At 47.7% G+C, this 13,102-nt stretch overlaps 1 protein-coding gene across 1 annotated transcript; it reads right to left on the bottom strand.

The window, feature by feature from the left end:
• Positions 1–3,437: 3,437 nt before the first annotated feature.
• Positions 3,438–4,402, bottom strand: LOC124676033 (probable calcium-binding protein CML46). Its single transcript, XM_047212115.1, has one exon. The coding sequence runs from the start codon at positions 4,282–4,284 to the stop codon at positions 3,673–3,675; it is 612 nt and encodes a 203-aa protein (XP_047068071.1). The 5' UTR covers positions 4,285–4,402; the 3' UTR covers positions 3,438–3,672.
• Between the last annotated feature and the right edge of the window lie 8,700 nt (positions 4,403–13,102).

Genomic DNA, 13,102 nt, shown 5'->3' with positions numbered 1-13,102 from the left:
TGCTGTGCAAAATCAAGTGTATTCTATAACCCGAATACATATTCTATAACCCAAGTGTATTCTAAGTGGGCAAAATACGCATCTGGATGTGTGAGTGGAGGTATGCAATACTCTTGATATCCAAACTGAAGTTATTTTTGATAAGTACTTGGGCTTACCAACTATGGTCGGGATGGGTAGAAGTGATTGCTTCAAATATTTAATAGAGAGAGTTCAAAAATCATTAGTGGTTGCGAGAAGAAAAATTTATCCGTGGGAGGAAATGAACTTCTTTTGAAGCCAGTGACACAAGCAATACCAACATATGTGATGTCTTTGTTTAATATTCCAAAAAAATGGCAAAGGAATTATGGATGCAATGTCGCAACTCTAGTGGGATGATGATGTCAATGAAAAAAAATGCACTCGATCGTGGGGTGGAAATTATGTATTCCTAAGAATAGAGGAGGATTAATTAGGATTTCGAGATCCTCATTGTTTTAACCTCGCAATGTTGGCTAATTAAACATGCGTGAAGCCTAATTTGTGAGCCTAACATTTTGTGTGGGAGAGTTTTAAGGGCAAGATGTTAGAGCATCTCCAGTCGCGTCCCCCAAAGGGATTTGGGGCGCGCCGGACAAGAAATGCGTTCCAGCCGCGTCCCCCAAAGCCCATTTTTGTCCGGCACGGCCCGATACCCGGTGTCCGGCACCCTGAGCCCGTCCCCGTCCCACAGGGGACGCTCCGGGCACGCCGGACACAACGAAAAGCGGGGCGAACCGACGCGGGCCTGACCCGTCAGCGGCTCGGACGCTCAGCCGCCGCCTACGAAGCGACGGTGCAGTTGCCGGGAAGCGGAACCGTCGCATTGGCAACCGTGTCGACGACGCGGCAACCGCCGGAATGGAGTCGGGACTCCTCGGAAGAGCAGCCGCTGCTCTTTTCGACTTCTGCGCCGCCGTTCATCCGCGCCCTATAAGACCCGTACGTCGGCGCTTTTGGATCTTCACCGGCCGCATCCGGGTGGGAGAGAGCTCGGACGCCCAGCAGCGGCGACGATTCCCTCCCGCCACCTGTCACCGCGGAGGAATGGCTGGGCGTGGAGGAGGACGCGGAGGAAGAAGGGTCAGATGAGGCGGCGGTGGCCCGTGCGAAGGCGGAGGCGGACGCGAAGGCCAATACCGCCAAGGCCAAGGCGCAGCCGGCGAGCACCGCCGACAACGAGGAGGACTCGGACGCGTCGGCCGACACCGCCTCTTCGGAAGAGGTGACGAGCAGGAAGCGCCACCGTGATGACGACGACGAGGCGGGGCCATCATCCAAGAAGAATAAGTAGTTTAAAATAATTTTTATGTAATTTAATTATGTTTTTTCAAAGTTTTATATGTAATTTGTTTATGTTGAACCGATTTGAATATTAGTAAATAGTTTTATTCTATCTATAATAAGTATTTCAAATGTTTGGGGGCGGCGTTTGGGGGACGCGACTGGGGAGCGACGTCCCCCAAATGCGGCACGAACGAAACACGTCCCCCAAACGCTCAATCCGACGCGGTTTGGGGGACGGTTTGGGGGACGCGACTGGAGATGCTCTTATCCTGCTGGTAAGAGTTTGAATGCCGAAATGAAGAGTGGGGCTTCCTTTGCATGGAAAAGTATACTAGCTAGGGTCTAAACATTCAAAAGGGGTTGTATTTGGCGAGTCGGTGATGGGTCACAAATAGATTTAATGGCTGATACATGGGTACCTAGCAGCTAGGATGGGAAGGTTACTACCAAAAAGGAAGTTGTATTTTGACCAAAGTTGAGGAAATAATTACGGCCTGTCACGGGTGAGTAGGATGAAGAGAGATTCTAAGAGAAAACTTAAGCTGAACAATTGAGTACAAATCCGGTATGGAATAATCTGCGGAAGAGTTCAGTTTTAGCGGAAGTTCAAAATTTTGCATGGAAATCTTTACATGGAATCTTACAATGCTTTGGTGTACTAGCAAATAGACATATTCCAGTGTCAAGTCAATGTCTACGTTGCAACATCCATTGTGCGGATATTAGACATACTTTCTTTGAGTGTGGAAAGGCAAATGAAGTGTGGATGAAACTTGGTATTTTTGACAGATGAAGATGCTCTACATGTTGACATATCAGGAAGTACAGTATTGGGGAAACTGATCATTCGAAACAATACGGAGGAAATGATAAAGGAGACAATCCTCACTTTTGCTTTGTACATATGGCGGACACGAAAACAATTTGTTCATGATGAAAAAGTCCCATCGGCAATCCACGCGGCACTGTCAATTCAAATCATTGTTACTAATAATACAAGAGCTGAGTAAACCGAGAGAAGGTTTTGTGTTGACAAATGTAGATGCTAGTTATGATTCTCGGAGACTTACTCTGATGTAATTGGAGCGGTGATCAGAGAGATGATGCAGGGAGATTCATTGCTGCATGTAACAACCCAATTCACTATGAGATTGGAACAAGCAAACACGACAGAGGCAAGAGGTATCAGCAGGGGTATTGCACTGGCCAACGAGATCGGATGTGATCGTATAATCATCCAATCGGATTGTTTGCAGGTTGTTGAAGCTTTGCAATCGACTTTTTTTTTTCCATCTACGGCAGCTGCTGCAATTTCCGATGACATTTATGTTCAGTGCTCTATTTTCACTAGTTGTAGGTTTAGCTTTTGCAGTAGGGAAGCAAGCACTGTTGCTTGCTGATCGCTTGTCGAGAGAGATGGATACACACCATAATGTTTGGGCTGATGACCTGCCGAGTTTTATTGTTGCTTTGCTAATCAACAATGTATCTTTTGTTTGATTAATAAAGCTACGGAGCAAAGTTGCTATCAAAATAAAGCTACGGAGCAAAGTCATGCTGTTTTTCTCAACAACAACAAAAAGTTCACCCACGCATTGTGACTTGTGTACGGTAACATAGGCCGGCAGCAAATAGTGTACGCAACGGCCGGCGGCAACGAGCGCTGCTTCCTCGCAGCTTCCTCGTGTACGAAGTCCCTATTGCACGATTCGCGTCACGCTCAACCGCTCTTTCTCACGCTCGGAGCACGCACGGCTCCACTTACACACTTGTTAAACAGGGGCTGGCTGGCTGCGCAAGCTTGGAACCTTCTGTTTCTGTCCATGTCAACTTCAACCAATTTTCCAGCTCGTACACAGCAGCAGCTGCAAGGAAGCTTCCTGGCGGGAAAGAAGAAGAAGCCTGCGATGTCGACGCACACACGCGACGAGATCGGGAGAAAAGGAGATTCAGCCCTGTGAATTGGACTGGATCACCCAGATCATGTACTGATCCAAGTTTGAACTGTCATTGGCGTCTGATTTTTGACAGACTTTCAGAGACAGAGTCGTTGTGTGACCACCACGCTGCTAGAAAATGAAGCGAAAGATCGTGCTCCGATAGAATCGGAAGCAATGCACAACACACTGTTGAGATGATGGTATTGCCAAACTTATTTATCATCAATTGGCAAAACCAGTTCTTCTTCTTCTTCGTTCCATTAATAAAACTTAGAGAATTAGTGCGTTAATCAGTTGCACAATCCATCGATCCGCCCCAGCACAGCTCGACCTCGGCAGAAGGAAAAACAAACGAGCAAGAACAAAACACACACACTCCCATCTTCTGCCGAGCCGAGGGACGTGAAAGACCGGCCATCAGCTTTTAGCAGAGGCCGTCCTCGAGGAAGGTGACGAACTGGAACAGGTTCATCCCGCTCCCGCTCCCGCGGCTGGCGGCCGCGATCATGGCCTCGCACGACGCGGCGTCCTCCCGGAACCCGAGCCTCGCCAGCGCGCCCTGCAGGTCGGCCGCGCCGATGAGCCCGTCCTTGTCACCATCGAACACGGCGAACGCGCGCCGCACCTCCGCGAAGCTCGGCTCCTCGGCGTCGAACAGCCGGGACACCTCGGCGTGGCCCATGCTGGCCTTGAGACCCTCGCCGGCGCCGCTCACGCCCAGCCCGATCCGGGCCATGATCGCCTCCACCTCCTCCTTCCTCACCTCCTCGTCCTCCTCCTCCTCGTTGGAGTCCACGACGTTGCTATCGCAGCACGACGCCGACGACGACGACGCGTACGTGCACTTGGCGCAGCCGGCGTGAGAGGGGACGACGGCGAGGGACCTGGCGAAGGACTGCAGGAAGGACGCGTAGCTATGAAAGAAGGCGGAAGCGGCGGCGGCGAGGAAGCTGATCAGGTAGGGGATGACCAGCAGCGGCTCCCGGAAGGAGAGCACGCGGCGGAGGAGTGGTCGTGGCGCCGTCGGCTCTGCCATCGCGCTAGAGGTTAGAGCAAGAATGCGCCGCGCGTGTACAAGGCGAGGATGCTCAGACGAAGTTGCTGATGAATGTGTGTGGAGATATGGTGGGGAAGGTGGTGTTTATATGACGACCCGGGGCTGGAATATCGGGGAGTAAACAAGTCCGGTCGCCAGGAAGCTCCCTTTGCATGGCGATGGCTCCGGAGGAGGAAGTTGCCTCCGTGCTTCGCCATAGCATGACAGGCTGACAGGGATGGTTCGACAGGAAAAATATGAATGGGACTCGAAGAATACCAAGAGAGCAACGGACATGAGAGGAAGAATTGGGAGGAAATTAGGAACGCATCGGGTGGTAGCTGCGGTTTGGTGTGGGATCAATTCGATCGTGTGGAGTGGATGGATTTGATGATGGGCTTGACATTTTGGGTGCATCGCATCGATCGGACGGCTAGATGAGCGCGAAGCTTCGAGGAAAGTGGAGTGTGGCGAGCTAGCTCGCCGGCAATAGTAAAGTAACCAACTGGCCGGACTACGTGCGTCCGAGTTCGTCGTCCACCTATTCGTTTCTGGCGGATTCGGTTTATTGCAGAAATGGCTCTCCCGGGACCGAAGGCTCCAAGAAAATCTCCACATATCTCTGATGAGGAGGACTTTTGAGCGCACTGTGCAGCCATTAAGGTTGCTACATGTACGGTTTGGATAATTTGTTTCTTTGCTTAAATTGCTAAAAATGCCTACAAACATATTTTAAAATGTCAAAAAAATCGGAAGTATATTTTCGGGTTCATAAAAAATGTCTTTTTTACACAAGCCACAAGAAATGTTCATTAAAACTTTGTGTACGAACGTAATATGTCTACCACACGTGAAATTTTTTGGCATAATTTTTTGACATTTTGAAATATGTTTTTCACGCAATGGGTTCATATACTTCTAGGAGACAAAGTGGATTTCCGCCCAATTTTCATGTAATTAACTGCAGATATCACAAATCAAGATAAGTAGATAACCAACATGTGATTGGATGGTTATGAGGGCGGATCAAACCACAAGTTTGATGCTTTGGTGTGTCATATAGGAGGATTTTTATGTTTCGGTGAGAGACGACGGGGTTCTCATCTCAAAAAGATATGATCAAATAACAAATTATCTAGATTGACAACAAGCATGGAAATTGGGCCCGTGAAAATCCCCACCTCATAATTTTCCATATTAATTAGTGTTTGTTTTCTATTTATTGTAAATTTTCAAGGGTTTGAAAAAAAAATGAAAAACACAAATTGGCCAAATAAGTAAAAGTGACCAAGCCTTCTACTGTTGCTAAAAGTCTCTGCAATATTATTTGCCCGAATCTAACAAAAAATGACAAAACTTTGTGACACCGTTTTTAATTTTTATTTAAAGGTTTTTCTAAAGTTTGAACAACGGGCTAATCTTGAATGAATCTAATAAAAAGTGTTGAAACATTTTAAAAGGGCAAACAAAATGTCTCAAGTTTACTAGACTAATTATTAGTGTCTATTTATTCAATTTCTCGAATTTTTTAGATTCTTTTGCAGTGTTTTATATTTTGAATCTTTTTGTAGAATCTAACAAAACCTGAGCCAGATGAAAGGGGATATGTACATGCCATGTAATCACTTACTTACGTGCAGTAATTGTCCGAATTGCTATTAATCGAGCTAATCAAGGATTTATATCTATGAATAACATATTAGATTTTTTTTTGGTTTGTTGAACAAAAAACATATCAGTGAGTAGTCCGCCACAATGGTCTGGACACTAGCTGGTGGTTCGTGCAGTTTCCTCCATGTAGTATCAAATAAATAAATAAAAATGCGGGGGAATAAACTAAATTTACACATTAGAAAATAGCTGAGGTACGAAAAAATTAACTCCAAACTACATCAAAAATAACAACATCCAATAAATTAAGAGAGCAAAACCACTTCGTTTTTAGTGTTATTTTTTTAACAGAGGCAAAATCTTTGCCTCAACCATTAATTGAGAAGAGAGGTGCTCAATTTTTAGGAGAAAAACGAGGGAAACCCTACAACAACAGGGCCAATCCCACGCACACCCAGCCTAACAAAGACCCGAGCAACATGGCCACACTTACTCTAACCAACACAAGGGATCACAAGACGACACGATCGAGCGAATGTAGATTATTTCAGAACAAATTTTAGAATTAGAATGTAGACTATTTCAGAATGGAGGGAGTAAGTCAAGAAAATGGCGCTGCCACTTGCAAAATACTCTTTATGAAACTGGTACATAGTTATGTATATGCAGAAATTCAAATGTTCATTAGCTGTCATTACACCACGGTGAGTACGGCGCAGGGAATCCCCTCGAAATTACGATCTGAACCCGCCTGATTCCCAACGACCTAGCAGCCTCTTGCTTGCAGCCTAGCTGGCAATTTTGGATCATACGCACGCACGTCCAGACTAGCAGCTCTCCGTACTTAACCCATTTTCAATAGACGCACGTACACGGATCCGGATCTAGTGTCGGGCACTCGGGCTAATCACGCTTATCATCGGCGCTAAGCAAATGGCACCTTGCTGTATGCCTGTATGTATGTCGGGGCAGTGTCGCTGCGAATCAGGATAACCACAAAGAGTTCGCGGGTTACGAGCTTCGTCCGTACCCAAATCCCAGCTGGTCGAGTAGTGCTTGAGCTTCAAAAGACGAGCCCGGCCTCGTGCGTGTTTCGTACCTGGTTACGTACGTCGACATGGGCAAAACCTGACGGCTTCACATGCTCATCAGTATAGTTCTAGCAAGGTTTTTTCTGTCATTATGTGCGCGTTTTACCTTAACTAGTAAGCTCGTTATGGGCTTGAGCGACCGGTTTAGCTGGCATCACACTAGGATTCAGTACCTTGTCCGTCAGATCGGATCGGCCTGAACTTTGACAGCTAAGTAGTAGTAAGAGTTAAGAGTGCCACCGTGTAGCAGTATAAGTAATTAACAAGTTGAGAGCATATGAAAGTCCAATTAACCTGTAGGAAACCAGGCCATATGGGCGTTCAAATATTGTAGCTGTCGGCCGTTCGTCGCATTTGGGACATGTCATTTCATACTGCCTTTATTTTATGATGTTAAGTTTTTTGTTTGAAGTGGTAAAACAATAGGCTGAAATGATCGTGCGGATGAAAGAAAGTGTACGTTAGGGTTCATGATTTAGGGTTCGTGCGCGGATGAACAAAAACACTCCTGAATAAGTGGCCGGCCGGCAGCAAATTGAGAGTTTGAACAGGTATGGCCGCCGTGTGCTGCTATAGGCTCGACCCAGTGGGACGATACGCGTGCAGGCAGCGGCCGGCACGTCGTGGTTCAGGTTCAAGCTTAATTTGAAACTGGCGGGAGACCACGTACGTAGCCTATGATCTCCTGCATACAATCCACACGAAATTGCTGGTACCGACTTGACCTTAACCATCTGAGCACACAACTAAACTCAACCATAACAAATCGTGGGTGACTATACTCCACAGACCACAGGTACTATATGGACGCGTTTGGTAGCCTGGGTCTGATTCGTGGTTCACTGGTGTGTGCGTTCACTGGTGTGTGCGTTCGAAACGAGCCATAACTCATAATTGGTCTGTTGTTTGGTAGGTCGGGCTGCATGGTTTGGGCTAAAAAAGCCTTTTTATTTGTTTGACCTGCAACCAACCCTAAATCTCGATGGAGATGAAATTACACATGTTTGGTACCATCCAGGCAAGCATAAGGCCACCTCTTCTCTATAATGGGTAGCCTTATCATACTATCACCTCCCATCATACAGAAATCATAATTCATGACAGTTGTACACGAGCTAGCAGTCACGAAATCAGTCCTAGCTAGTACAAATGGTAGTTCATAACGATGCTCCCTAGCTAATACAAATAAACCTGAGATTGGTTTTGTTTTAACCGGGTGGGTCCGGTTGGTTTTTGCTTATGGTCTTGTATAGTTCAGGTATTAATGGGCTGAATCTGGTAATAGTTTGGTTTAGTTTAGTTTCCTATATCAAATGGTTAGGTATGGTCGGGTACGGGTCTCAACTGATCCGGTTCCAAATAGTTCCGGTCCACAGTTCTCACCCGGTTGGTGAGATTGGTTCTGCAACGCAGCGGGTGCCGCCTACACGGCCCCAACTCCGCGACAGCCGCTCACCGGCGCCAAACTCCACGACAGCCGTCGTCGCCCCTCATCAGCGCTAACTCCGCATCAGCCGCCGTCACCGTTTGCGCGCCGTTCGCCGTCCCTGTCGCCGCCCGCCGGCCCGCCTCCGCAACGCACCGGCGACACCTCCGAGACAGCCACCTCCACGGATCGCCAGCGCCAACTCCGCGTCAGCCGCAGTCACCGTTTGTTCACCGCTCGTCGGCCCCGCCTCCACGACAGCCGTCGTTACCGCTCGTTGGCCCCGCCTCCGCGGCAACAGTTGTTGCAGCCTCCGCGGTGCATGGTTTGGTGGGTAGCCGATCTAAAACTGTAGTGTAGAACCACAGTTCCTGCCATAGCTTGGTTTGATTTGGGTTTGGTTTCAGCATAGAATTTTGTGGGTTGGTTTAATTCAGTTTGTCTCAGCTGGTTACGCAGGTTTGGTTTGGATACAGTTCAGATATCATCACGGGGCTGTTCAACATACGGGAATCAAATTGGAATCCGAGAAACAGGGGGCCAAAGGGGTTCTTCTTCTTCTTCTTCACTTCTTCACTTCACTTCTTCATTTGTTCTTCTCTTTCTCAAATGGTGGTGTTGCCTCTGGCTTCCCACATAGCATCTTCCCACTCTTTCCTCTTCTCCTTACAGGCTTCATTGTCGCATCCCTCCAAGCCATGGTCGGTCTCAACTTCATCAAAAGTGACAACCTCTTGGAAGAAGTCATCCTCGCCCAACCTAGAATCCAGTTGTGAAGAATGCAACAAGCAAGGACCAGGTTTACTTGAGTGTCAAAAGTGTGGAACGATTCCTGGTCAAGGACCTTGAACATGTTCTTCAATGCAGCAAAGACCCTCTCAATGGTGACTCTAAGGCTTGAGTGTCTCAGATTGAACAACTCTTTCGCATTCTGTGGTCGGTTCCTAGGAATGAACTCGTTGAGGTGGTACCTTGTTTTCCTGAAGGGAGGTAGAATATCATGTCGGCATGCATATCCAGCATCTCCAAGGTAGAACTTATCCTCAATGGATTTGTAACCCATCAGGCCTTGACAAGCTGTCGGACATGATGCTTGCATCATGAGCTGAACCCTCCCACCCAGCAGGCATGTATGTGAACCTCATATCTAAATCCACAGCTGCTAGCACGTTCTGGCTGGTGTAGTGCTTCCTCCCATGAAATGTTGCAGGCATTGATCTCGGTACCTTTGCAGTCACATGAGTACCATCAATAGCCACAACGCAATCATGTCAAACAATTAGCACATAGTCATATTTGTGACAGTACCACACATCTGATAAGTAGAACGAACATAATTTTGTACTCACCTTGAATTACAGGAACCACATGTAGCTGTTCTTGATTTTGGGTGGTGTGTTAGTTGATGCTGGCTTGATCATTTCATCTCTGAGCTCCCCAAATACGTACAACACATGTTGGAAGTACCGAGAGATAATCTCCGTGGATCGCCTAAATGTGCTATGGATGACTCTGAACCTCTGGTTATGACCCACGACATGAAAAAACATTGCGATTTGTTCTTCGACAGAGGTGTGGATGCTATCTATGAGCAGTCCTCTAGCCCTGAACGTTTTCACAAGTGCATAGAAAGGGGCTCTTCTCATACGAAGCATCTGATAGCCTCTACATCGTTGCACTTGTAGATGTAGTTTAGATTAGCCATCCTCTCGTGATCTCGTTGTAACATAGGACCGTACATGACAGGAGGAAAAGCAGCATGCCTAACTGCTCTCTTGTGCACCATCAAGATTCAGGCTTGTATACAAATGATGAGTGTTGCGGCGTGTTGTAGAAGCTGGAGCTAGTCGGTCTACTCAAACAACATCTATGCATTACGAACAGTCTTATCGAACCCAACTAGTTCTACCAACATCAATCTAACACTACAGTAGAGCAAAGGAGTTTCCCCTTACCTCCGTCATGGCAGACGATGGAGACGGCCGGAAGTTGGAGAAGATGTGCGCAGGCCCCGCCGCGGCTGGAAACGACAACCCTGGTCCGGCGCCGGAGACCGATGGGAGGAGCTCCTCGTCCAGACCACGACCAGAGTCAGATGCGCGAGGCCAGATCTGGGTCGCCGCAGCCGTCGCCGGTGCGAAAATTGGGGAAAGGGAAATTTTGGGAGGGGGCTAATGGAGAGGGTAACCGGAGAGGGAGGTGACCCCTATCTTTTTCACGCAACGCCGTCGGATTTCGCCTTCTGCCGCCATGCCGAGGCGGAGCGCTCGTGCGAACGGCGTTGTCGATTTTCGTCTCGCCAGAACCTGCCCCTAGAGAAACTGTCAAACTGGACGTTCATCCCGGACCTGTCCCGGAGGTGCTTTAAGAACCGTGCGGTGTGACAATGCAGACGGCCTAAAAACTGCGAAACACATGCGAGCCAAAGGGTGACCATGCCACAAAACACGCCTATATCAACGAGTGACCAGTCCCCCTCAAAAGAGCAGCCGGGTGTAGATTAACTCCAACTTGCTTAGTCGTGTGGTGAAATTTACAAGATGTGGACCGACCGGGCTTCAGCAATTTGCGACATTTTCACACCGGAAACTTTCAAATAGTTCATACGAATTAACAAGCAACCTCGATCCCTTGGTAACGTGGACCTGTACGTACCCGTACCTGTGCGCGCGCCATGGCGGAATCAAGTCCGAATGTCAGATGCGTGCGCATGGAGAGTGGACAATGGTGAGTGAGAACCTCGGCAGCTTCCCGGACGTGTTTTCAGACCGGCGGCGCTTGACCTGAAGGCGCGCGCGCCAAGGCCGGGTTAATTTCCAGCAACACACCGTCTCGATTGACAATCAAGCTAGCTACCAATGATCATGTTGCTGTCTCGCTCGGTCCCCTAGGCCGCCTTTCTTCCACCGTTAGTCTCGGCGGAACAATCAAGCGGCGACTTCGCGGCGAGACTTGGGAAGAAATTAGGGTGGTGCAGTGGTGGTGGCAACGGACCCTGTGCACCGCGCCACCAGGAAAAGGTTAGAGTTCCGGTAGGGTTTTGTTGGTTCAGTGCACCGGTCGCTGGCGGCAGCGGCACGCAGGCTACCAGGAAGCAGAGTGAGCATCGTCCCATCGGATCAGATGAATTGTTTGGATATGCCAATTGCCAACCAGTCAGTCGGTCTTCGCTGATGTGATGCTCGGAGATGGAAGGCGCGCCCGGGCTTGCTGCGAGTTAAGATTGCGACTGAAAGCGGTTTATCCATGGTTCTAAGAGCATGTCTAAGGGTCCCGTATTTTTTCGCCCCTTAAAACGCGAATAGAGCGCCCTGTATTCACTTTTCGCCGGCCGAAAACTCGGGCGAGCTAGCAGAACCCGTATCTCCACCCATTTTGTTTTACGGGGTGGGGATACGGGTTCTGCTAGCTCGCCCGAGTTTTCAACCCCTCAAAACAGGGTTTTAGACAACAATTTGCACAACAAATTTAGATCAAACATAGCACATCCAAAATATGTGATGCATAATTCATAGTTTTTAACATCACAACGCGATCATAGGCAATGTTCAAGCCACGGAAGTTCCCAAATATGATCAACCATCGACATCGGCGCCACCACTCGCCGGAGACTCACCTTGAGCACTTGCATCACGAGCTTCACGCACAGCCTTCTTCCTCGCCATGATGTCCGCCTTGGTCTCCTTCCACCAAGCCAGCTGATCCTCGTCCATGCCGTCGGTGCGCATCTGTAATGTCCCAGGTTTAGTGACAATCGAGGGGTAGATTTTAGAAAGGGATGTGCACTGCATAGTAAATTCTGGGGAAATTTCGCGCTTTTAAACAAAAACTGCATCGAAGGGGGACAAGTTTCTCTCTCGACACCTTACAGGGTTAGGGTTTCGAGAGTGCGACAAACTTGTATCTCACTTCATTAGTTTAGGGTTTTGAGAAGAGAGGGGAGAGTTTACTTGATTGGATTTTAAATGATATGACATGGTTGAATTCTAACCAAGGTTGAATTTGAATTTCAAATTCAAACATTAAATAATTACCTTAAATAATTCAATTGAGGAAATTCATTAAGTATAAAAATCAATAATAAACAAGATGAACAATTATAATAACATGGAGCTCATGAGGGAAAACCTTGAGCTTTATTGAATAACACACAAGATACATTGTTTTTACATTATTCATAATAAATGAATTACAACACATTACATAAATGGGCAGAATAGAAGAAAGAAAAATAAAGAAAAATTACAAGTTAATGATCCTAGTCTAAATTCTACAAGATCATCTTCATTTGATCTTAAACTGGAAGAATTCCAAATCCATTTTTAGCCATGGTTGATCCCTGCACAAAAACACAACAAAGAGAAGTTATGCCAAGTGGCAAAGCCACTTGGCAAGTTAGAAATCAAATGGAAAGGTGAAATGAGCAGATAAGCTCAATGTGGCCGAACTGATCCGGGCCAAAGCCAAGTTCCAGGTCCAAGTGCACAGCACTTGACAACACACACACACAGCCTGCTCACGAGGCTGTGTGCATGCCGCACACACACACGGTGAGTCACAAGGGTGGCAAGCGGGAGCCGTCGACCGGTGAGGCAAGAGAGCACCATATATAACCTTTTCGGAGCCAAACCCTAGTCATTTGTTCATCCATCGACAAGCGACGGTGGTAAGTTCATCAAGAACAGCCAAG

This window comes from Lolium rigidum, chromosome 7 (genome assembly GCF_022539505.1).
Source record: "Lolium rigidum isolate FL_2022 chromosome 7, APGP_CSIRO_Lrig_0.1, whole genome shotgun sequence".
NCBI lineage: Eukaryota > Viridiplantae > Streptophyta > Magnoliopsida > Poales > Poaceae > Lolium > Lolium rigidum.
The sequence above is the reverse complement of the archived record's forward strand: the minus strand, read 5'-3'. Positions and strand labels throughout refer to the sequence as shown.